At 38.4% G+C, this 27885-nt stretch overlaps 1 protein-coding gene across 1 annotated transcript; it reads right to left on the reverse strand.

Annotated features, from left to right (window-relative positions):
* Positions 1-289: 289 nt before the first annotated feature.
* On the reverse strand, positions 290-27743 carry ampd2a (adenosine monophosphate deaminase 2a). The gene is given in 19 exon segments (XM_030134260.1): positions 290-3967; positions 4360-4470; positions 4600-4773; positions 5014-5134; positions 5218-5381; positions 5466-5592; positions 6063-6226; positions 6324-6455; positions 6546-6740; positions 6898-7027; positions 7114-7203; positions 7301-7442; positions 8948-9134; positions 9226-9337; positions 9984-10052; positions 10646-10776; positions 11227-11248; positions 11250-11355; positions 27422-27743. Coding segments are annotated over 19 exon segments (2700 nt in total). The 5' UTR covers positions 27729-27743; the 3' UTR covers positions 290-3751.
* Positions 27744-27885: the final 142 nt, after the last annotated feature.

Here is a 27885-nt window from a genome sequence, read left to right on the forward strand (position 1 = left end):
CAGATCACATCTATTGAAACATTGTCATATTTTTGTTTTTTAAATGCTCCACAATGTATCAAATAATATAAATATCACTCTGAAATGTCTGTTAAATGTTTCTGAAATAATTTCAAATGTTTCAACCTGCTATGTGATGAAATCAATAGACAAATATGAGAATTATATTATATGATAAACTACATCAGCCCAATGAAACCAGTGAAGGTGAAGGGTGATCTACTGTTCAAGCCTGATCCATTTGTTTATCATGTTCCCTGTAAATAAAAGTTTGACCAGTACAAAGGCATAGTGAGTAAACATGCTTTATTATATTGTTCAGACATTAGACATGAACCTCATTATCAGATGCTTCTGGATGTGTGAATTACTGGCAATCCATTTCAGGCAATAATATGACTACTGATCAAAATTAGGCACAAATAAAAATGAAAATCTCTGACAAAGTGACAGTAGCGTAAAAACAAAAAAAAAATGTAACGGTAATTATATTAACATAACATAAAATACCTCGAGTGTGAGTACGAAAATACGTGAAATGAATACATGGTGAGATAGATACAGTGAAATCAACATGAATTTTACAGGCATTGAGTTTTTTAAGTGTATTTTTTATGTTTTACAGCTCAGAAAACACTGAACAGTAAATATTTTCTGTTCTTTCTGTTGGTGTGGGGTGTTGTTATTTATTTAACACTGATGCTGCTGAGGACAAAACCGAGCTGAAGCCATGATCTGAAATTGTGAGGTAGGGTCTTCGACAATTTGTGGTTAGTTTAAGAGACATATAAACCCTTGAGGTGTACATAAAAACAGTAAAAACAGTTATAAAAACAAAGTGGATGGATATCTAAGTAAAAGTCTAAGCATTGAAAAAACAGAGCAGGGATGGAACAGAGAATCTAAACTACTGCATCAAAAACGTATCCTCATAATTTATAAAAGTCATCAACAAACTAGTCATTGCACATTGAAACCAGTACAAGTCAGTGACAAAATGGAACTGCAGTTATGACACTTTGTGCTTCAGCTTCTGGACTGATGCTGTCAAACAGGATGACTCAGCATAGATCATGAATCTGTCAGTAGTGGAACTCAAGAAAAATAGCTTTTAACACAAATTTGTACCCAAAAAAACAAACAAAAAAAAAAAACAGATTTAAAACAGCTGTGATGTAAAATCATGGACAATTCATTTATGTGTCTAAAAGGCTACTGAAGAGACTTTTGGCTGTAGAATAAGAGGTATTAATCATGTATGTATCACCTATTTGATAACTGAACTACAACTTCAAACTGAGAATTATCTGGAGTATGAAACAACACATAAGGGGAGCAGCTACTGTGAGAATAAACAGGCAGGACAGACACTAAAATACTGTGTCATATTCCCTTGACAAATTAAAAAGTACAACCAAAATAAAAACTGCTCTGAAAATATTCTGTTTTTATGACATAATGCTAGCTCACACTGATCTACTGCAAAAAAAAAAAACTGTTTAACCTCAACATTGATATATAGTGAATATAAAATTTCTTATCTCTATATCGCCTTTAAAAAAATACATTTTATACATGAAATCCAACAACCACACAAATTCCACCAATGCAAAACTCCTGCGCATCCTTCAGCACATAGAAGCTACTGTGATTTACTAGATTAAGATCCAATTCCTTTTTTTTTTAAATCTTAATTATCTGTTGACTTAAACATATATATTTATATATATTTATGACCTAATACATTACAGTTAGTTACTCAGATAAAGGCTCATGTTTTCTAATGCTTTATCTCTTTCTACACCTAACATCCTCTGTGTTTACTCACTATAAGTCCTAGTCTTGGCATCAAATATTACTTAACAGTAGCATCTAGGTTTTTAAGAAAAACGCTCACAGTCTGACTGGACTGTGTCCAGTGGCAGGGAGAGTGGTGTGACAACAGGATGAGTGGACAATACAAAACGGCTGATCTTAGATCAGGTCTGGGGAAGTTTCATAAGAATGCTACAGGAACCATGCATCAGTTTTAACCATGTCCCAGCATGGTTTGCTCATGTCTACATGGTGAAAAATGCTGAGGTTAAATGTGTTTGCTGAACAAAATATTCATTGCAAACACATTTCTGACTGAAAAAGCTGGTGGGCAAACCTGAATATTTTAATTTACGTTATTTTATAGCTGGCTGTAAACAAACCATTCACTCCTGCCATCCATTATTCATGCATGCATGCAAAAAAAGCACTTATAGACAGAGGCCTGAACATAAATCAATGTTCCTCCTGAATACAATACGAAGGCTAAGTAAAAAGCTCTTTTACTCTAAACATGCATCTAGGGGATTTCAACTCCACTAATGTGGATATTGCAACAGTGCACAGGCGTGTACTCTGTGAAGAAATATGCAATAGTTGGTAAAGACAAAACTTTATACATTATACATACAACAGTCTGGAAGGAGATGGTTGCAAAGTGCCTAAACCTAACATTGTAAAGGCACTGTGAAGTCTTGGCTTTGTGCATATGTATAGTGCACTACATGCAGAGGGGGGGGGACTCCACCACTTTCTGTTTGTCCAAGAAGACAGTGTGGTCAGGGCCTTGAGAAGGTGCACAGGCTCCACATCTTCATACCACAATGAGGTAAGGGACGGACGTTCTCATTGGACGATGCTAAATTCATGCACTTTGACTGTCCTTTGACACAAACTGGTCAACAATGCACATTTCCCCATTAAACGTCTACTGCAGAAAAGCATAAAACCGAAATAGTTCTCTATATTTACTAGAAATCTTTTCATATGTGTCTAAAAACTCATCTTTGCTTATTGGAATGTTTGCTGTCAACCAGAGAAAAATCTGCTTCCTACCTGACTCCAGAGCTAGAGATTCTCTTGGTTATTTCAGAACTGATTCAAATCATGGGACAATGATTGTTTATGCAATTTGGCAACTAAATGGTTTGAAACAACACCAAGCCCTGTGCATGGCTGACACTGATCCAGCTCACTGTCTTCTCCTGTTGTTTGAGTCTCTGGTTCAGTTTTCTAACCTTTAAGCTACTGTTGAGGAGGTTAATATATGAAACTTGTCAAAGCCTCCTGTATATGTGCAACTTTCATCTCACAAATTCTGAATCTACAGTCTACATATGTGTTATGAACATAAAAAAGCACTTAGGCTAAGCTGAATGTAAGGTCAACCGTACTGTAAGCAGCTTTCAGAGAGTCGAAGTCTTAATGTGATGTTGACTTCATTCTGTAGACAGTGTCACATCTATGGCCAATTACAACAAATACAGAAACCAGTATGATGGCTTTGGCAGGAAAGGTCGTGGAATCAAAACATAAAAATAAGATTGAGCAGACAGAAAACACTGCCCTCTAGTGCTTTTTAATTCTTTGAGTTCGAAAACCCCCGAGCTCGTCGATGCTACAAACGTTCATCATGCAAACTGACGGTGGACACGTCAGAGAAAATAACAGAACCCAGAGTTGTAGCCATAGTATAATCTTTGAGTCCTAAAACCAGACACAGGTAATCAAGGAACAGTGAAGCTGCCTAGCAGCACTACATCCTTGGCTTTCTGGGAGTTGTGAGGGTGTCAGCGTGCAGCGTTCTTCTATAGTGACAATTCTGGGTGTTTACAGGTAAACTCAACAGGACACTTGAGACTGCATCACTGCAGTGTCGAGCTGGGATTGGCTGGAGGATTGGGACTTTACAGGATAGAACCATGTGACCATGACGTCAGCGTCCCCCTGGAAGAGGGCCCATGGACAGAGTGTCCTCTTCATCAATAGTGTCTAACTCGTCAGTGCTCACAGCGTGAGTGATGAGCTGGAGCTCCTCAGAGAGCGTTTCGCTGCGATACGCCACACGAATGTCAGGGACATTTGTACGACGGATGTCATTGCTCTCAGGACCCACTTTGGAATAGCTGGGGCCCAACCAGTAGCTCTTTGCCTGAAATTAGGAAAAATTATTTGAGAATAAACATCAGGAGTATTATCAAACAGTTATGATGTGTTTTGGGGCATTTTCATCAATACATGTCACTTCTGAAGAAGAATAATTTCAGACAGGTTGAAAGTACACCAGTACAAAGCAGAGGTCTGAGAAACAAAATTCCAAACTACACCATAAGACTAAAATACATGCCTACCACTAAAAAGTGTGTCTCATTTAAAAATAAAATTGAAAAGCATCTTCTGAAGATGTAAATGATGTATGTATAATATGTAATCTACCTGTTATGACAGTGCTGTTAATTTGTATCAAAGAAATCAGTCCAAGTATGAATAACCTTTGTTGTCTAAATAAATACATTTATTGATGAGATCAACAAAGTATTTTACCTTGTGTGAAAACCCACTCATGAGGACACTGTTCCTCGCCAGTTCACACATGTCACAGGAACTGAGCTTCCAAACCTGAGCAGCAATGCTGTACTCCTCCATCAGAGGCTCCTGGGTCCAAACAGATCACACAACACAAATGCAAGGGTTAATGGCAATTCAAATGTTTATAAAAAAAAAAAAAAAAGCTTTAATTCAACCATCAGTTTTAATTGTCTTTTTGTGCTAGCTCACACAAACCTTGGTGAAGTGGAACTGAAGGGGATCGTCTGTGGACAGAGACACAATGAGGCCCCGGGACAGATACTCTGGCAGTGGGTTTCGGTGGTAACTAAGGAACAGGCTGTTGTTACTCAGCGGTGACATAGCGATGCCAATTTGAGCCAAGTAGTAAAGATACTGAAGCACTGGAGCCTGACCAAAACAAACAAATCAGCAAAAAAGTTGCAACATGAATTCAACATCATTAGGATCAGATTTATTTTTGATTGCACTCATTTTATATTATTGTGTTTACCTTCTTGATAACATTTTATGACATTTAAATTAACTGAAAGATATGCAACACCACCCAGAGAGGCTGATGTTATTTTAACTTGGTGAACATTTCCATAGAGGCTTTGTGAATCTAGCTCAGTTACATCCTGTCCTGACCTTTCTGAGCAGCAACCCATGGGAGATGTTCTCTGATAACATGAAACCAGACACCAGGTGATGGATGGGCCCTGCCTCTCCACAGTGAGGTCGCAGCACAAACGTATGGAAACCTCGCTTCCTGTTTTAGACAAATGAGAAGTGGCATTAAAGCTCTGATGTAATTTGTGTTTGTGTGTTAAAACATGTCCAGATGCGCTGTACCTTCGCAGGTGATTGAGCACAGTCATGTTGGCGTAGGTGTAGTAGAGGTAGTAGGAGTACGGTGGGTTGTCTTCGTCTGTCCAGTTGGCCGGCAGGGGACTGTCAAGATTGAAGATGTGATGCTCAGGTTTGGACTCATCATCCACACTGTCAAAGCCCACCACCTATGAACACACATTCAAATGTTTAAAACAACACACACTGTGAATCATCATGGTAGCTTCTAGTTCTTTTGAGATGATGCTCACATGCTCCAGGAAGAGATGTAGCTCTGGGTGACTGCGGGGGTTGATAGTGACTTCAAACAGAGGCAAAAAGATGTTCTCTAGCATCTCCTGGAAGTTAGCAAGCTGTTTCTTTGTGTGGTACACGTCACTAGAAAGATGGTAAACAAAGACATTTGCAGTTATTAAAGATGTAATTCTTATTGGTTAAAAAAAAATCACAGGTAAGCTGTAGTTTAGGGGGTGAAATTATATCATCCATGTTTACGTGCTGTTATTTTATTAAAGGTGAATTAAATCATTCTAATCCAATAGACACTAATAGTCACCGAAAGAACATAGCCCTGCCTGAGTAAATGGGAAAAAAGTGGGTCAGATCACACAGTGTTCCTGCCAGTCAGCAACAGAGGGCGTGTGTATTCTTGCAAATAAAACTTGAAATTATGACAAAAATAATGAGCAACTGCATTGTATATCTGCGAATTTAGGGAGCAGAGCTAAAGGGAGAACTGTGTATGTGTGTTAAGCCGTTGGGTTCAACATCAATAGTGAGAAATTGCTCACCAATTCCAGACTAATGGTTAAATTCTGTGGTTAAAAGCACACTGTGTTAGTACTTACAAAAGCCTGGGGACCTGAACAAGCCAGCGCACGTTGTCAGAGTACACTCTATGTTTGACAGCCCACTGAGCCAATTTATCCCATTCATCCCTGGAGCGACCGTAGATAGACAGACGAAGCTCAGAGTTTTGGTACTTGCTCTCCTCCAAATCATACATCACCTCCTAGATAAAAAGAGACATGAGACATCAGTTAATCAGTTTGTGTGTTTATCATTTAATTATTTAGAAAAGTTAAAAATACTGCTGAGTTTTTTCAAACCTTGACAATGTGCGCAAAGTATTTCCCCTCGATGTGGTTGTCAGTCTTGATGAAGATCTCTCTAAGGATGGATTCTCCGATGGGGTTGTATTTGGCATTGAACTTATCAAACCGATGGAATGTATTTCGATCCTGGTAAGTAAAAGAAAACAAGTCTTTGAAGACCTAAATCACTCGATTACGTTTATATATATTCTCTTCAATTTTGAGCATTTGCCTCACCGCATGCATGTCAAGAGTGTCCACACTCAGGTCGAACGCTGTCAGGTTCATGCTCTCAAACACCTCCTTGAGTGTCTGACCCCTTCCTCGCTCGATGTGAACGATCTCCTCAGGGTATTTCTTCATGGCTCTCTTGATGAATCTCAGCAGGTGCTTCTGGTTCATGCACGAGGACGCATGTATGTGTGTGTCTACCTGAAGTCAGGACCCAACAGAAAGACAATATGAGAAACTAGGATTGTGCATTACCTGTACCACAGTGCATTACAATTTACCTGAACGACGCGATCCAAAATAATAGTGATGACTGTACTAGTTAGATGAGCAGAAGGTGCCATTTGTTAATTCTTGCCTTTCGTATGTTGTAGAAATCTCTGTGAGGAACCTTCTTCTGAGCTGCCAACTCCTTCATTTCATTCAAGAGGATGTGCATCTGGAATTTAGAACTTAAGTACTGCAGGCGGCGGTAGCAAAAAGACTTCCTGTAAGCACCACACTCAGTGTCAGACTTTAAAGTAAAAGATAAAATACAAGCTAGAAATGGACAATGTTAATAACAAAAACTCACACTGGCCCGTTGATGATGAGAGCCATCATAACATTCATGTCGGCAATATACTCCTTCAGGTCAGGATAGGGCAGATCAAGCTCTGTACTTCTGAACGGAGGGAGAGAGGGCAGAGATGTTAAAACTGAAAACGTGATGTGATGGAGGCTCAGTATTAACATGGCAGCTCACAGGTAAAGACACACACTTGTCCATGTTGGTTCTTTTAGTGTAGACATGAACCACTCCATCCACCATAGTGCAACCATATCCTGCATCTGGGGGCATATTTCCAGGGTCCTGATTGTCGTAGGGATGGGTCTCAGAAACAGGTGGGTGGACGGGGGCATCTGGAAGACAGGACGGAACTTTAATCATCTTTAGAGCTAAAACCATCTTCAAGTAATTAACAATGACACAGTAGCTCACAGCGCCTGTAAGTCTTTCTCCATGAGTACATTTTTTTCAGGGTCCCTTTTCTGTTTTTTGGTTTGGAGTGCTTTCACATACTTTGCAGAAGCATTTCTTTACTATCTCAATAAAAATCTATTAGAAATAACTATATAGATACGTAATACAGAATATTACCTAAAATGACACATCATATGGGGATGTTTTCATCTTCCTAATTATTTTGAGGTGTAATATGAAACTTGGGCAACACTTTATATTAAGACAAACATATTCACTATTAATTAGCTGCTTACTTACACGTATATTAGTAGCGTACTAGCTATTTGTTAGTCATTATAAATCATTTATTAATATCTTATTCTGTGAAACCTTATTCTACCCTTACTTGAACCTTAAATAAGAACTTCCCCTATATAAACTCCTAATTACCTATTATTCATAGTTGGTGAGTAACTTGTTGTATATCAACTATGATCTCAATATTGGTGGTTTTGTGTTTCATTCCATATGCATAGACCCCCTTTGGTAAGTATTATTAGGAAAGAATAACTGTTCCTGTGGTAATACCACCTTATAAGCCTAAATACTGAGTAAAGCATATTGAGATCATAGTTGATATACAACTTACTTACTAACTATGAATAAGTGGTAATTAGGAGCTTATATAGGGGAAATTCTTAGTTAAGGGTCTAGTAAGGGTAGAATAAGGTCTTACAGAACAAGGTATTAATTAATGATTTATAATGACTAACAAATAGCTAGCATGCTACTAATATACATGTTAGTAAGCAGCTAATTAATAGTGAATATGTGTGTCTTAATATAAAGTGTTACCGAAACTTGTTCTTGCGTGTGCTTATGGTTCCTTCCATTTTTACATTTACTTGATTTACACTAAATCTACCTTTTCATCAAGCTGTTTTTATTGGGTTGCCAATTGTTAGAACAAAAGACACACAATAATTTGATATACAAATTCATTTTCCTAAATAAAATAGAAATGATTGGCCTCAGGGGAACTTTGTGAATACTGATCTCACCAGAGTGATGGTTTAAGGTGTGACAAAAAAGGTGTTGTAAAACCATGCAAAAGACAATACCGTCATGAAAAATTTAAATATTATAAAAGGCACAAGGCAAAAAAACAAGACAAAAACTACATATAAGACACAGGGTGAAACTATAAAAAAATGCAAGGTGTACACAACATAACAAGGCAAATAGATGCACAAGAAACAAGACAAAAACTTTGCAAAACTGATACTTTCAGACAGTGTTTTAACAGCAAAAAGGTCAGTCAAGCTTGAGTTTGTTGGTATTGAATTGTTCTGTTTTGTTTTTCATGTCTGTTTCTTGGAAGTTTTTGAATCACTGCACTACATGATGAGTTTTCTCATCTGATACAATAAAATATGTTTGGTGAAAATATGTAGCAGTATACCAGCATCCACAGGGGTTTCTGGAATATCATCATAAACTCTCATATCGTGAGTCTTCACCCCGAGGTCCTGTAAGGCGTGAGCCGTGGTCTTACAAAAGGTCTGCATGGATCGATTTATGTACTTCTCCCGAATGAATAATGCTTTCACCACACATTTAGCAGCATCTACCAGGTCAGTGAAGGGCACCTGTTAGATTAAAAAATAGATCAGAAAACACAGTTAAGACAAAAGCTTTTACTTTGCTGAAGAATTGCGAATTAGTGGAAGATCTCCTCACCCCACACTTTTCTTCTCCAGATATAGAAACCCGCTGGTACTCTCGCTCCATTGGCATTTCCCTCTCCGGAAAATCATCATCCACAGTGTCCACACTCTTCTCCTTCATTAACCTGAAAGGATAGAGACAATGAAAAGTTTTAAACAGGAAAAGTAGGCCAAGGCAGGATGACTGGAAAGTAAGAAATGAAAAATAGAGAATGTGGAATGTGGCCCTCGCTGGGTTGTTGGAAAAGTTTCTAATAGTATCTGTCAGGTTAAATGTTCACAACCATTTTACTCTGGCCAAGAAAAATTTATCCGATTAAAGGCTGAAGGCAAAAACTAAATTGTCAGTGTATCAATCCTTCATTCACAATCTTATATTTAGCATGCAAATGACCAGGGCATTCATAAGTGTTTAGTTTTTAATGTAAAGCACAAGCTGTTGCAGACTTGTTTTTGATACAGTAAAAAGGGAATGAAAAGGTTACCAGTTTTTAGAGCTATTTTACATCTATTGGTCACCAGCAGGGGGAAGATGAGCTCCATTTCAATATGTTGATAAAGTTTGTCTTGCTTCTGGAGAAAAAAGTACTGCAGACTAGATATTGATAAGTATTGAACATATGTTGAGGATACAGAGATATAGACGATACAGGTAAAATATCAGGTTGTTGCCATGGACATTTCAGATGTTCAAGCAAGCAAAATGAAGATGGACTGAAAGAAAACAAATAGAAAACCCCTTAATAAAATGTACAGAAGCAGCTCACTCACTCTAGGTCTGGAGCACTGTCGATTTTCATGAAGTCCTGTTTGGCGCGGAGCAATATCTCTGGCTCAAGCCTTGGGGTGATATGCAGCGGCGCAGGATAGTGTGGGCAAGCCAGGGGACAGATGGGCATCAGAGTGAGAGGAATTTAAGCACACACAGGGAGAGAGACCCAATATGTGCAAAAGCACACGCATCAACACTCACACAGTCTCTCACACACATACTTGTAGTACTATCACAAAGCATTTTGGTATTAAATGATCACAGTGATAGACACAAATAGAAAAAATATCAATAATTAGTATTGGTACACTGATTGGTAAAAAGGGGCTTGCATTGGCGTGTCAGATAACAACTGAGAGGATCGGCTTAGTGGAGCAGATAGCTTCAACCTTGGCAACAAAGACAGAACCCACCTCCCAGTAAAAATCTGTGTAGGGCAGGATGAAACACCAGGACAGGTGCCAACTGCAGGCTAGCCCCATTAGCTTATTATGAACGTTAGTTGACCTGCAAACTCACAATTTCCTGAGAAGCGTGTGTGCGTGGATGAAAGCAACACTCCATAAGTGAAGGCAGAACGGAGCTAACTATTAGTTTGTGTGTTGGTCTGAGGTCAGGTTAAGAGTTTTTGTACAGACTGTGTTGTGTTTGTTTTCCTCACTTTATGTCCTGGCTGATTTGCCTCTCGAGGCGGTGCCGTCGCTCCTCCAGCTGTTCGATGGGGCTGTCCTCTGGGAACTCATAAGGAGCACTTCGCATCTCACTCTCAGCCATGCTGCGCGTGAACAGCTCCTTTTGGAAAACATAAGTTATAGCTTTTATGGCATCATAAAATGTCATCATTTATGGCATCATTTATGTACCTTGGACATAGGGAAAACTCTACAGGTCCCAAAAAAACAGCTGTTACATGTGCTTTCGTTAAAGGCCACATTATGGCACATATTGGACTGGTATAATATCATATAATAACTCAACAACTTCAGTTACTGAATTTGTATCATATTAACCAAATTCTCAATCTGAGTTTTAAGTTTTAAAAGCAAATTCGGTTTATTATTACACAATCCAGTCAAAATTAATACTTAAATAAAGGCTAATGAAAATGCTGTTTTTTTTAAGTAGCAAATTTCTTATTCAGAAAAATTCTGCCATTTCAAGCATGTGAATTGTTTCTCTCTCCATCTAATCACAGTGATCATTGTTTTTGTAAATTATGTTTTAGAAGCTCTGAATTGTCACCTCTGCGATCTCTTGTACTTCTCTTCCATGGATGTCGCAGGTCGACAGGGTAATGTGTGAGTGAAACAGGAGTCCCTGGAAGGGATCGCTGAGGCTTCAGGGGTTTTGGTCCTGACGCACTACACAAATCTGTGGGCACACAAAGTCAAGTATGAGTAGGGTTGCAACCAATAGTAGTTCTCACTACTGAATAATAATCTGCTGATTATTTTCATTATTTGTAGAATACATGTTTGGCATTTTAAATAAATAAAAAACATCAAAATGTCTTAAAGGCCCAAAGTTACTCTTTTTAAATAGTTTGTATAACCTGTAAAACACAAACAATCTTAAACATAAAAACAACAAAATCCAAACTATGGTATTCATTAAGACATTTTTTTATAATGAATGCCAATTGGTTAAATATATTGCTCAATACATTTCTTAAAAATAAAATGTTAAGTAAAAGAAGTTCAGGCCTGAAAGCTGCGTGTTAATGGAGCAACCGCCCTTACATTGAGTATGATGTAAATGTGTAAGACTATTACCAGTCTAACACTTTAGGATGTGCACACTATCTGCAAGACATATCAAATAATATGGTAACTATAAAGAAACTCATCGATTTGATATGTGTGAAATAGTCAAAGTATATTCTCAAGAAGGTGCAAAATCATGTGCAGTAGAGTATGTAGACATCGACATAACATGTGAGGGTACAGATGCCCATGGAACACCTGTGTGATTTGTAGGATACAATTCCTTCTGTAATAATGATGTGCACTTATATGACACATTACACAAGTGTGATTGGCAAAGGACAAAAAAGCAGCAAAATTCTTAGAACACATCAGATAACCTTCAGCAACGACTGCAGACTCTTTGGTGGATCTCTGACTTCATCGTGACAAATGAATGGACTACTTGTGGAGTGACATGAAGACATGAATCAGAGGCACCGGTGAGTGGTCATTATGTTTACGAATACCTGACCCCTGTATCCGATCCGTGAACACCCCACCCCACCCCAAAAAAAAAAAAAAAAAGCAGATTTGCATGATTCATGTGAGCCTCATTTTGAGGTTGGAAAAGCTGGATTTCTGAATTGATCCAAAAGAATCACACCCCTGACATTAGTCGTATGGTGAAAATTGTTCACTGACACTGTCAAAAACAGAGACAGACAAAGCTAAATATACAAAAGCAGACTGCACTAACTAGTACCACTGCAGACAAAAATAGAAGATAATTTGTTTGGTTTACCAGTGTCTGGTGGAAAACTATGATTTTAGTGGCTCATAGGGATGTTTACAGTGCAGCTTTAAGTAAACTACTGAGTGCACATTTAAGTTGTGCATTTTTAAAACTACAGACTTGAGGAAAACAGAAAACAATTACTAAACCATTCAACGAGAAACCAGTCTTTAAGTTAATCAATAACATAAGTAACACAGACATCACCATAATTCAACACAAAAGATTTTTAAAGCTCCAACCAATGACAGATCATAACAAGTGACTTCAAAACCAGAAAACCGTTGGCCAGGAATTCCTTTGTTTTCTCATTCAGCTGCATGAACACATTTAGCCAATTTTTCCTGTCTCTACTTTGAAAACATTAAAGACAAACACATCATTTGCAAACGCTTAACAGCCTGGAAAAGCAAAACAAATGCCAAGTGTGCATAATTACCTATGAGGCTCCGATAACAGCGGCTGTGGCTGCAAGTGTGACAGAGCATGAAAACCCTTGTAAAATATCCAACTCCACAGGCCAGTTTAAGATCAGGCAGCTGTAACAACAGTATGCTGTGCCACTGTGCTACATGTGGACATGCTGTTCACATACCTGCGACAGTTCACAAGTACAAATGCACACATACGTGCACACACCTGAGAATGACACAGAGGGGCCTTCCCCACTCCAGACCTGCTGGAAACAGATGACGCCCACTCCACTCAAGACTAAACGGAAGGAAGCAGAAGTACCACCACACAAAATACACCTGTCTCCAAAAAGTCAGGGGGAATCAGTGACAACACATTTACTTGTTTACTTTTTAAGACAGCTATGACTTTAATTTAAAAATATGTGTACATGTGGTAATTCACCCACTCATAAGTCTGTGGCATTGGGAGTGGTGTGCTCACTCGCCTCTATAATTGGTGCCATTATTGGTGGCGTGTTTGGCCTGTGACAATTAGTCTCTGCCATCTGCTGTCTGGCTCCAAGGCTGCAGAGTTTGGAATGAACAGAGGGAAGCTCTCCACATTATACTATATAATACTGACACCACAAGGACAACAACAATCGCATGATTAATAACTGCTTTAACCTTCAGAGAGCTGAAACAGCTGGCGGTGACTAAAAATCATCTACTGATCTAAAATGTTTATTAACTTTAGAATCACTAATCCTATCAATATGTTTAAATAATTCAGGCAAAATGTCGTTTTTCAGGTTTTCAGCGTCAGATATGGCTCATTTAAACGTTCAAAGGTTTCTTAGTGAACATGGAAACACTGTCATCTTCTGCAACGATGACTCATTAGTAAATTCCATATAATTTGACAAATGACAGTGGATGTAGACACTTGTCTTTACATTCAGTTTATTATATATTTTGCTGAGAAACTCACTTTTTCTTCAGTTTCTCTGCTGATATAATAACCTTTGAATTTACTCTAAGTTGTAGATTATACCACTCTGCCTTCAACTCAGTTTTACCCAGTGGTTGGTGCCATTAGTTGTTTTTTTCTGTTTCTGGGATTTTTTAATTCAACTCTGGTTCAAACTCAGACATAATGCATCCAACAAGAAAAGAAGAAAATTACATCCATTCTGAGCAGCTGTAGGAACATTGTAGACTCGCTCCCTCTGCAACATTTTATTTTTGCAGGTGAACATTATGTTCCCTTTCTGTAATTACATCCTTAAATATTAGACATTAAATTAATTGTACTCCCTTCTAAACTGCGTGTTGTGTTCAGAGCATTTTAAATAGCATACATCCTGAAGATTAGCATGGAAACACTGTTGCTGAATACAGCTTTGTTGTGCTGGTACTAATGAGTACAGCCTCGAAGCTCTGACAGTGTGGCTGTGGTCTCTTACTGTTGTTTCTGCATAAACACATGGTATAAATATATGTTTTGGATGATGGTCCACAGAGTACTATATAGCAAGTGGTGCAATTTACCAATAAAAATAAACCTGTCAGTGTGTTTTCCAATGGACAAACTATATACCAAAGATTAAGTTTTGATCACTGATATTTCAGCAAAGTTATATCTTGTTATTTATTAGTGAATGTAAAACATGGAGTAATGTAGCATCAATAAATATACACTAAAAATATTTGAAAACACACCACATGTAATGTACAGAAAAAAACCTTGAGTACTTGTCCTGTTTTTGTGTTCAAAACAAAATTTAGTTTAAAATTTGACATGAAATCCTCTAACCGTCTGAACTGGTGGTCATGTAACATTCTCACCATCCTTGAGTAGCGTCTGTTCTCTTTGTTAAAAAAAAAGGCCAAATGTCCCTGTTCTATCTATAATCAATAACAACTTGAATTTGCAAGGTTGTCAGGTTCACCTGCTGCTATCAGTGCTCAATAGTAACTATATTCATCTTGAACCATTTCCATGCCATAAACCATTAAAATATGGCCCATTATAAGTAAAGGCAAATTTCAAATATCTCAAAAATTCACCAAAAATGCAAAAATCTAAATTTCTTAAAACTGTGAACAAACGTAGCAGATATTGTCCCAAGGAAGCTACATATAAAACTTTAAAATGAATCCGACCAGTAGTTTCATCAGAGAAGCTGTTTGAAGAAATTGCTAACGAAGACAAAGACAACGCAGAGCGGATCTGCCAGTGAGCTAAAATTCACAAATAACAACCACATCACTGTCAGGAAAAGATGCCGTGGCTGGCACAAGCAGAGTGGAACATGGCCATCGGTAGGATTCAGTGTGGCTAAAGCTGCAGAGCTGGATCTATTAGGCACCCCCCGCCAACATTTCAGTGAATCCAGAACTGTGGGTGAATGACTGAGATTCTGTCAAGAGGTCAGTTTGAGGTATGGCAAGCCATATGTCACATCAAAATCAGTCCCTGCTTGTTACTGAGCTGGGTCAGAAGTTTGCCTTGGACATGTGTTAGAACTCGAGAGCATGTAAACTTAAGTAACTTAAACATTTGTTTGTTAAGGAACATGTGTGTTAATAAGACTGTATCTGTATTAAAGTAACTTAATGGTTCTGCTCCTTTATGGTTTCTGAGCTTTCTGCCCAACAACTGCCCAAAAAATTGTGTTTTTAAATTGCATTAGCATTGGACATGGTAATTAAGCATCTACTGAACATGGGAATATACAGATAAAAAAAATCTTCAAATATGCTGTACACGGATACATACACTCTCACATAGTGCTTCCATGTGTATACAGAGCATTATATTGATTTATGTTAATTTACTTTAACCATAACTGCAATATCCCTAAATCTAACCCTTACCCAAATCCTAAACTAACCTCAACTTATCCCTAGCCTTTTATCCTCACAGGTCCCCACAAATGACTATGGGTACAGATTTACATACCCATAGCATCCATAACCTAATGCAAATGTCAACTATGCGCACACACACACACACACACACACACACATTGGGTTTCCATGGGGATATTACACTGACTTACTTTACTTTCACAACCCTAACCATAAACCAACTCTTAACTGTGAAATGTAAAGATTTACACTATGGGGACATGTATTTTGTTCCCACAAGTGACCGTAGAAACAGATTTGAATTCCCATAATGTAATAAATACCCAGAACACACACAAACACAACACACACACAGTTCGCCCCAGTATAGTATCCATGTAATCCCCTGGCCTTTCCAACACAGACGACTCTTAATCCAAACCCCTGACTCTATTTTTCTCTCTGACATCACTGAAGCAGGAGACAAACCCACTGCAGTCGTCAATACGAGTACATACATAAGAAAAAGAGAGAAACTAGGTCTGTTTGCTTTAACAAATGTTATTTATTCGGCCAACATACAATTTAAAGAATCCATTTACTAGTGTGTGCTGTATCTAATAAACTCCAATAAGGATAAATAAGATGTCTTGTTGAACCACTTGTGCTGCATATATAACAAAGAGGCCATAATGGAGTCCAAAAATAGCAACCTTTGATTGTAGTGTTGTCCTTGAGACAGTTTTAAACAGTGCAACTCATTTGTGACAAAGACTGTGGTTTAACACAACCACCACTCTTGCCTACCCTTGTTTCCTTTTTTGGCCTATTTTTGTGAAATCTTGACATAGGCACTTTAATTGTGTGTTTCAACAGTCTGCACAGTCCCAGATTGCATGAGAAGGCATGTTGGCGTATAAAAGAAGAAGTATTCTAGAAATTCTTCAGACTCACCTCAAACATGCTGACTGCTGTCTTTTTAGAAGGAAATGCTACAGCCTTTGCATCTCCCTCTGGCTATTATAATGTTAATTTCATAGACTGTTGAGAAGCCCACAATCCTTGCTCACCTGGTTCTGAACCTTATCAGAGATTCACACATATGGTATCTGCCTGTGCTCTACAGGGATCAATAAAATCTGCCTGTCTAGTCTTACCTGAGCTAAGGTCATACTGGTTTTTATGCTGTCCCTCTGGTGCATAGAAAAAATAACGTAAGGTTCATCAAGGAACCAAATGCTGGACCAAATGTACTGAACACAACTTACTTTAATCAGTTTTATTTACACCAATGTAGTGTTAAACTATCACTTCAAAAATCTATGTTTCTGTTAAATGTCTTGGTTTATTTTATTTCATCAGTCTTGCACAGTCGGATCTAGCACTGGGCCAGTGCGGTAGATAGGTCTGGACCCCTCCAATAACATTTGATAATATGGGTCAAAGACACCTGGGTTGTTGTTTAGATCTTAGGCACAGATGAGAACAGGAGACTGCAACTGTATATTTACAAAACAGTATCAGTATTGAAGATGTTTTGGTAGAACTTGTGGGCATGAGGAGATCAAGACATGGTATTAAAATGGCTAAATCTTTGCAGAAGAAAATAGCATGTAAACAGATCTTTGTCAAAACTTGTCATTTTCACTGTGCGGTTGCAGCTGGGAGATTACTGTTCTTTCACATTGCGAGGTGGACCTTTTAAAGCAGTAACACACCATTAGCAAAAGGAAGGAGAATGACAATCCTGCCACTGGTTGATGGAAATATTCACTCTTATTCTAACACAGTGCATCCAGTAAACCAAATCAAACATAAACAGTAACTGTGCTTGACATTCAACTGTACTGATTTTTTTTTTTTTTTTTCTGTGAGTCACAATAGTGACTAATCTTTTGCTCAATGTTCATTTTTTAAATAAATGGTCTATTCTGTTATTAATTTGCTTGTCACAGTCTTTCACAACCCAAAGTGATGCCCCATTCAGCTGAACAACAGTTCAGTTCGTAATGTTTCATTTAATACCTAATAAAATGAAAATATTTAAATTACAAATAACAATTGTAAATTTCTAATTTAAAGTTTCTTTTAATTTTCTAACTAAAAATTGTTCCAGATACATTTTATGAATGTAAGATAAACATGCACAGCTATATATAGTACAATGCACAGTGAAATGTATTTTTGTACCTTCAACCACAGCCACTAATACTAAACAAAAGTCCCTACATGGCAATTATTTGTAGAGTAATTTTTCTTTTCCCAGAACAGGATCATAGTACGACTGATATCTCTATTACAATCTAGCAGCAGGTGAGTTGAATTAAAACAGTAAATCTTCAAGTTATCTCATAATATTAATCAGACATTCTAATCAGGATGTCCACTGTTCTACATGGTTTCAAACGAGGCTTCTTGCTGAGCCATTTACTGCCATAACACACAAAATGATACCCAGAGAAATAATGAAATTTGGCTGCCACTGCAGAGCTTATGAGTGATTTCCCCACTTGTAATATCTCAAAGTTTAATTTCTATATTAATTATCTCCTTCTACTCTCTAATGGGTGTGACTGTCTGTCTCATAATTAGTTTATGCTCAGTGTTTGGTGATAAAATCAGCAAATAATCCATTGTATGGCAAAACAGACCTTGTTGACCAAATGTTTCCAGCGCAAGATCACAGAAACACGTTTTCCCACAGTAACAATATACAGTGGAACTGACATTTAAATGAACACATCTGGCCTTTCACAACCTCATTTACGTGGATCTCAACTTGTACTACCTCTGCTCCAAACCTTCCTCAAAACAGAGAAAATGAAGGCGTCTGTTCATTGAGTGGATTTATGTTAGTCTCCTCTTACCTATTTATAAGTTAGACTCAGCCTGGCATACCACAACCTCAGGAGGACTGTGTCTACAGTACAACACACTGTACAAGAGTTTGTCTTTGTTTATTTTTACTTTATGCACTTTAAGCATCAGTCTGTTATGAAAAATACATGTGTGTATAAAGTGTCAGTGCATCAAATGTTGCATATTAACTATCTAATTAATGTCATTTTGATAATTATGAGAAAAAAGGTCATATTACTTAAAAGTGGTCGGCCACTTATATTTTCAATCATACATTTACTCTATTCTCATTAGCTTAGAATCCCATTGAGATATAAATGTTATAGCTTGGCAATAAATTATGGGTATTTTACACTAAGTAGGTATTTAGGGGTATGTAAATTGTTTTGGGTATTTTTGGGTGGTGGTCATGGTATTTGCTGCATTTATTTCAGGGCGTTTGTTTTTGTTAACAGACTTCACTTTATGCCCAAGAGAAGGAGAGTGATGACACTCTTCAGCTGTTCCTTAGCAACCACAGATGAGAATAAACCTCTACTTAAGGTCTTTGTCTGGAAAATATATTATCAGTACTCAGCACGCTTAGTGCAAGAGTACAAACATGGGTGATGACATTTGCCGGCTTCAAACTACAAGTTTCAAAATAACTTTCCAAATAGAACAGTATAATTTTCTCAAACTTTCAGAACTCTCTGGAATGAAACAAATATATTTGCAGACATAAAAAAGTGATACACAAACAAAATAAAGTTTAATACTAAGGTGGGAGATACTACAGCTGCTGCAGATTTCTGCAACATAAACAGCTTTTAAAAGGGGAAAGAAGACCACAGACCACTGCAATCTTATACGCCAACACACAAAACATGTCAGCTGTTCTCACAAAAACACTGTGCTCATAAAGATCAGGAAGGTCAACGTGTTCAGGTGGATATTTAAAACTGAGATGCCAGCAGTTTACAGTACATTATCACTGTGCTCACATAAACAGCCGCTGACATCTACTCATCAGGCAGTGAAGCTGCTAACCTGAACAGTAGAGTGTTCATTGATATATTTTCTTTTTTTACTCATTTTTCTCATAACATCTTCACTGGCATCTGTTCAGCAGCTCACTATTTGTTGCACATTGTGTGCACACGTGTGTGTGTGTGTGTGTGTGTGTGTGTGTGTGCGCGTGCAAAATTTACAGTATATGTTTGTTTTTGTCAGCAAACTCGCAAGACCCTGAGTGATTAATCCACTGGGAAACACCATTATGTACATTACGTTGAACCAAGGAAAAGAACAGATGCCCCAAATGTTCACAGACTGAAACCGTCAACCACAGTAATAAACTATAGAGCACATGAAGCTTTGCTAAGATCAGCATCATGGCAACAGACCAAGCAACCTCACCAATGCATGACGTAGTTCTCTCTTCCATCTGTTTTTCCTTCCCAGTAAAGAAACCCCCCAAATCAGGACAGTATTTCCTCCTGCTGTTTTCGGCTCTTCCAGTGCACAGGCACCTCACCTGATACTATGAGAATGTTTGTGTATTATTTTTGGAGTGTAAAGTACCACAGCTAACAGAGAACGTGTGAACAGAACTTCTTGTAACACAGCAATTACAATAGCAAGCACTGTGTGGTATTGTACATCACTAGTCAGCATAGGTTACAATACCTCTATGTCCCTGTCTTGTCTTGTTCTCAGTCTCCGTTACGGTCGCAGTGGCCTTGTCTGAGTTCTTGCAGGATGCTGGGACATGTAACCAGGCCTGGGACGGCCGATGTACCCTCCCCCGCTGGCACAGTGAGAATGACAGCAAACAGAGGAAAGAGAGAGAGACAGAGAGAGAGGATACACTCTCTCCTGTAAAACGTCTGTAACAGCAGGGTGTTTTTTTCTCTTTTCTTTAAGTCTCCTGTTGGAACTGTCGTCACCTTCAGTGAGCCGCTGAAGCAGTTTTTTCTCCCTTTTCCCTTGATTCCCCCTCTCTGCCTCTGTCCCTCAGCTGCTTCCTGGATTACACCGGTTTGCAGTGCATGAACAGCACAGCCGTCAAGCTCCCGGATTTAAATACTGGGTTGGAACATACCACGTGGCAGAAAAAGGGAGGGATTGTGGTGAACTACTTCACCCTCTATTGTGCTATAAAATGGAGGAGGCCCTGCATCTCTGGCCCCTCCCACCTTTCCTGCACCTCCCACCCACAGACTGCAAACCTCTTATTCATGAATGCTGCAATGACTCTGAACCTTTAAATACTTTTTAATGATGGGGATATTAAAACATTAAAGATAAGATATGCTTCTGTTTACATGTTGTGTTAAAAATTCACAATTTTATAGCCATTACTTTACAATGTATGTTATTTTTTTGCATCCAGTTACTGGTTCTGTAGCACTGTGCACAATAATACCTTTTAAACCATTCAATGACATGGTTAGACCAGCTTTTACTATTACATAGATGAGTCTTCCAATGCTGAACAATAAAGATAATATTTTTGTGAATGCGTGATTTTTGTACATCAATATTTGTAGTATATACAGTGTGGATTTGTACCATTTACATGCTGCAAGCTACATTTCATCACATCATTTCTATAGAGGGTATTTCCTTCCGCCTCACATGACTCCTGTATGGCACAAGGAAGGCATGTGGGCTACATTTCACATTGTGTAAGTCACCTGCTAACCCTTAAAAAACCATGACAGATATTTCAAATAACGCTAAAAGCAAAGATTATCACAGAATATTCCAGATAAATATCTAACAAATGCAGCCATGCAGGGACACACAAAGATCAACATGCTGTGTATCTCTATGAAAGACATACAAAAGGCCAACATAAAACCACACCAGGGACTGAATTCTGGACAGATCCCCATTTCTGTGCAATAATATCACATATAAAATGACTCAGCTGCTTCAAAAGATAAGCAAAAGCAGGCAAATACACAAGACTAAACGGGCCGCTATGACAAAAATGTTGCCCTACTTTTCTAAGGAAGGTGTGTTTCATGCTAGTCATACTTATCACAGTAATAGTTTTGACATGGACTCTGAATCATACTTTTCTTACAAATAGCAAATATAGTTTGCACAGGAGCTTTGAAGGGGTCTAAAAACTTTCCCTCTTACCCTAAATATATCACAGGAAGTAACCACAAACGACACCCGTCATCCAGTGTCTGACTAAGCTGATGTGCATATATGCATTACACTCAGTATTTTACCTGCATGGCGGCTCTCAGTGACATTTCATTTCTGCTGTGTACTAAGAGGGAAGGACACCCAAGCAGAGGCCTGATGATGCCACAGCAACCACCTACTTTTTGATCTAAGGAAGAGCTGCCACAAAAAATGCATGATTGAACATTAAAAGTATTAATCTTTAAATGTTTCCAACTCTGACTGTATAGTATAATATTGCAGAGAGGTGCTATTAATGGACTTAGGGAAGTAATAAAACAAAGACAGCAGGTAGAGAGTCAAGTAAATCCAGAAGTGCGACTTTACCTATGAATGCTATTGTCATATCTGTACCAGTTAAGTTACAGCCACTGGACGTTTAGAGAAGTAAGGTAACCTGCTAGTATATATTGGGGTTTCTTGTGAATAAGCCTGTATTTCCATTTTATTTCTCTTTTTTCCATCAACTTTCTTTTATGAGTTTAAACTGTAAGATAGACAACTTCCTTGTACCATGTAAATGAAAAATAGCTTATCAGCTGTTATAATTTGCTAAACAATAAGAGAGGATGTTAAGATAGGTTCCAGAATTTTAACAGAAACAAATATCCATTTTTCATTTTATATTTATTTCTCAAACGCAGTCAAGAGTTGTGGTTCGGTGTTAACCTCAGTTTTAACCTCTCTACTATACTGCTTTACTTGTGTTGTTTTGCCCAAGGGACAACTCAGCAGCACAAGGAAGAATCTATCTACACACTTTCAACTCCCACTTCATTCTCCCATAGGAACACAGCAGCTGACAGTATTCCAAGGCCATTCTCAAGCAAACCTCATCTGTGACCCTGCAAACAAATTCCCATGTGAATGTGAAGAAAACTGGACCAGCCTGCATTAGCATTCACACTTACCATGTTTGCTTCATCCTGAGTTCTCAAAAAAACAAATTTTCACATGAATGTGACACTGTAAACACTCAAACCACTACTTGATAGTAGACACTGCATCACATCTCAAAAGAAACATACACATATTGACATGTCCTTCTCCAGTCCTCTGTGATAACCCAGAAAACAGGTCTTGCCACATCTATCAATGGAGCTCTCATCATATCTGAATATAGCAAAGACAAGCACTGTGTCACTCGACACTGACAACTTGTAGCACACTTCTAACACACTGTACTTAGCACTATGCACACATCAAGAGGTTAATATCCCATAACTAAAACCAAAGGTATGGCTAGCATTAAAGGTGGAGGAAATAAAAAGACTTCTTGAAAATGGTTAAGCAGAGGGGGTTCTGACTCACACTTCGGTTCAGCTGTTTTCTAAACAGTTTAATGGACCAAAACTATTTCACGCATGGAGCTAATGTGAAGTTTTGCATGTTTTCACCCTGCATTTGTATGAAGGGGTACTGTGTGCTTATAGTCCTAAAATAAGTGACACTTGAAGCTGTGAGATCATTAGATAAAAAGGTGAGTGACAGTCCAGGTATTCACTGACTCACAAGACAAAAAAAAGTGCCACACACAGACCAAACATTAGCTGACATGGGTTCATCTGTGATCCAATGAGGAGGATTACATGAAGATGGAGTCATGGCCAGAGCTGAGACAGTAAAGCAACATGCTTAACTGTACCTCAGCAATGAAATACAACCCTCATATACCACCATAAGCACTGTCTATCAACCTGCAAATCACCCCACTGAGATAGATGTTGTGTCCACTGGTATGATGTGGAGTCTATGTTGTTTATGGTGTAGTTACGACAGATAGGGAAGCCCTGCAGGATATCTAGTCACACCCAAAAACAACAAACCACCTGTTACTGTAATAGCTCTTAAGGCCTTGGTTCCTGGTTTTCCAAAATCCCTTTTCCAGAACTGTCAGGCTTCTACTGTCACATGGGAAGTATCAGTGTTATTCATAGGATAGGAAAGTTGTGGAATTTTCCACTCAAACACAGAACAAACTGGTCCTCGATCATGTCTAACTGCACCGTCTTACAGCCACAGAGTCTGAGACACAACCAACCAGCCACTAGTTCCAAAGTGATAGCCCAACTTTACCACAGCCTTTTGAGTCACAGTCTCCCTCTAGTGGGTAAACCAGGAAAATACAAAACTGCACCTTAATGACAAGTTTTTTTTTTTATTTTTCTGTAAAAATTCTGAAAAATAAAAATAACAACAGAAAAACAGGAATTCTATAACATTGGTGATTCTGTTTTCTGCCAGTATACCACTACATGAATCACCCAAGTGTGTTATAAACTATGTATAACCATAAAAACAGGTTGAAATACAAAAATCTTTGTCCACATACCATTTTAGTTGTGCTGATTCTCCAATATGTCAAAGTAAATACTGTGGCCTTAATTCTGTACTTTTTAACAGTGTGGTTGGTTCTGTAAATTGCTTCATCTTTGTGACACCTTTTTAGTAGGAATGAGTAACACCTACAATACGCTGTAACAGTGACAGCTCTGAGGTTATGGGGCCTGGGAAAGGGCTCTTAGTGTTTGCTTGTCATACATTTGCTTACTACTGCAGGGTCGGCTGACGGAAGGAGGAGTGAGGCAGGTACAGAGGTTGATGGTAGTGGTGGTTGATGAATAAGAACACAGCCCACATGACACAGTACATCACAGAACACATGATGTACATAATGTCACTGGACAAACCTACAGATACACATGCCATAACAGGAGCAATGTGTGTGTTTAATAAACTAAAAACAACAGGTGGTGGATAACAGAGTGACCACTCAACTGCAGCATGTGTGGTACATATGAAGAAAAGGATTAGATCTTACTACATAAAGCTGCAATGCTTCATAGTTTGTCGTAGCATTGGGCCTGAGAGGGAGGGAGGGAAGAAAGAAAGAAAGAAAGAAAGAAAGAAAGAAAGAAAGAAAGAAAGAAAGAAAGAAAGAAAAAAAGAAAGAAAGAAAGAAAGAAAGAAAGAAAGAGGTAGGTTTGGCTTGTCTGTGTTAGAGGAAGAGTTACAGATCTTTGAATAACCAATGTATAAGGTTTTAGTTTTCATTTCACACTTTCCAACTAAAATTTTGCTATGTTTCAACTAAATTCAACTGCATTCCAGAAAAGCTTCAACCATCAGCAATCACATGGATTTTCTCCAGAGATGGCCATTCATTTAGTTAGATTTAGTTTTTTGATCAGGATTGAAAGTATCATCATGATTTGAATCTATTTGGATTCTGGCTGGACAAAACAAAATATCTGACCGCATTGTCTTCATTACTATGAAACTTGAGATTATTTTAGTATTTTATTCCTCGAAAGGACTGCTGAGTAAATAAAGAAGATATTGTAACTGTCAAGTTAATTGATATTAATGATATTAATTGTATATTACAGCCCTAACAGGGCTTACCTTGGATGCATGTCTTACCTTCAGATGGAAGGAACCAACCACATGTCAAATGTTGCCCACTACCACATATATTATTTCAATCTACAGTATAAAGGAGAAATATGGTATATAGACTTTGATCACAAAATCTTACAAATGCTCCAGAGCTGACAAGCTATGTAAAAGAAGAAAATCTGATATGCTCAGCTACCACACCACATAATAAAAGATACACAAGGTAATGTCAAGTTAAAGGCCAGAGTTTGTAAAGATCAGAGAAAAGCCAGTATTAGGTGCAGCAGTAATTCATGCTGGAGAGAGGATTTCCCTCCACCTCTCTGACAGACAGTTTAATAGGCTCTATAGATCAAATCATATGGGTTTGGCTGGGAAGCCACATTACATATTCTGCTTCATGTGATGCAATGGCAGTCTAGGGGGAGAGAAGCCTGCAGGCAGAGAGGGATTCCTGCAGATCAGAAAGCTGACTGGGTAATCAATGTTTCCACCAGCAAATCAACACCATCACTTACATAAGAGATGTGTTTCAATTGTTCAAGAGTGCTGGAGATCAGAGTTTATCAGAAAAAAACCTTAACTTGTGGGATTCTTGAAGGGGAAGATGCTGTAAAGCATTCCAGACTGGAGCATTCAGCCTTATATAAAACACCACCCAATCAAGCTGCACATACAATCTATTTTTTACAACAGCAATACAGACCGGTGTGGTCAAAAGAAGCACTAAAAATGGGCAGCCTATGTGGCTCTTATGACAGACTCGGAGTGCATGGGGCTCAGCCAAGCGGCTAATTGAGAGGACTTAAATGACTGCATCGATGGAGAGACTCCTAAGTTATTTATTACTGCAGCAAAGACAGGCTTCCTCAGCAAATAAGAGTATGGAGTCTGTCACTATGAATTACTGCTTGAGATCTTCTGCTGCATTACTCCAAATATTCAACATTTGCCACTGAACATTTAGCTTAAAAGTAAATAAATATTATCATTTAATTAGTATTAACAGTGTCCTTTTTGCCCAGACAGACCAGTTCAAAGCACTGACTTCAAACGTTACTAAAGGTCTTCTGTTATTGCCCTTAACCCACTCAAAGGTTAATTAAACTCCTATGCACAGCTTGGGATCAATCATAACATTAACAGCAAATACATCCAACAACTGCCAATGCAATACATGTTAGTTCTAAAGAAGTCTAGAGAAAATACAAATGGCAGTGACATTAGTAAATATCATGGATAAATGACAACTAAAACGCAGCTGACTTTGTTGAAAGGCTGTCATAATTCAGAAGTCATTAAACTAAAAACACATTCACTTTTGGATGTTGTTACAGGAACATTAAATGTAGTTTTAGTCATATAAATGTAATAATGAAAACATAACTTTCTGTTAAGTTTAGATGGCAGAAAATAGTTTTAACAACTTTTATATGGACCACTCATTGGAGTGTATGTAATACCTGAAGGAAATACAACAATTTTGGCCACAGAGTTAAGAAAGGTCTTACTAATGTTATTAGAAAGATGACATCACCAGTGGAAGGTGCTGCTGTCATGATTAGAGGCGTGCCATTACAAGATAAAATACTCCCACTGCTCTCTCCACCTCCAGCTGAAGAGATAAGTGTCATTACTATAACATGAGGGCAGGGTGAACACTACAGACTTTGAAATTACAAATTAATGCTAAAATGCCCCAAACAGTCAGATTTTATTAATACATACATCTTCTAAACTCATCATGCACACCAACTGGGAATAACTTCATTAAACTAGTTCCACTGGCATTTCAATTACACATATGAGCTGGTTTTTAGTATCAAGACTTGCCTAAAATCCAACTGTTAAGCCACACATCACCTGTCAAGGTCAAAATTAATTTCAGTCATGTTATTAATTAATTGTTATCAATGATTCAATGACTCCATAGATTAATCAATACCAAATAATAATAACCATTTGCAATTCTAGTTCAGATCAAATATTCTTCTTAATGAAGGGCATTACAGTCCCATGTGAAGCCACATTTATTCTGAAAGTCATTAAATGCTAAATAAGTCAACTGATTCCAAACCACAGATACAAAACAAGACCAACAAAGTAGACGTGCAGCACATCCACCTCTGAAAACTCAGTGACTTTCTAAGTGCACTGGGTGAGCGATGTAAATATTTCAGTACAAGAGAGCAATGGTGCAATTTTCTGTCCTCACTTCCATGTAACAGTTTCAAGACTCTGCTTTCTTTCTACCATATTTTCACACTCACCAGGGCTGGTGGTGCTCTGCAAGCTACCCCTCTTGCGAAATGGGGATTTAGGTTTAACCTTCCCTTGTCCATCGGTAGCAGAGGAGGAGGTGGAGGATGACATCTTGCCGCCTGTGCTCCTGTTACTACGGGAGCAGCGTGAGTAAAAGCTCCTCAGTGGCCAGCAGAGGGAGAATGGAGTGCTTGCTCTGATGCTGGAGCTCTGTCTCATGATGGGGCAGCAGGGCGGCAGGACCCATACTGGACCAGAAGACGCTCCTCTGCAGAGATGGCTCCTCCTCCCAGCCAGCAGCAGGTCAGGAAACATGCTGCACAGCCATAACTTAAAAGGCAGCCCAAGGCTTCCCCATCTTCTGCTGGGGACCATCCTCCTTGGTTGCCCTAGCAACCAGGGAACGAGCTTCCTGTAGCCAATGTAGGGGAAAACAGCCACAGAAGAGGGCACTGCAGATCCAAGTGTGTAG

Source organism: Sphaeramia orbicularis, chromosome 5 (genome assembly GCF_902148855.1).
Source record: "Sphaeramia orbicularis chromosome 5, fSphaOr1.1, whole genome shotgun sequence".
Lineage (NCBI taxonomy): Eukaryota > Metazoa > Chordata > Actinopteri > Kurtiformes > Apogonidae > Sphaeramia > Sphaeramia orbicularis.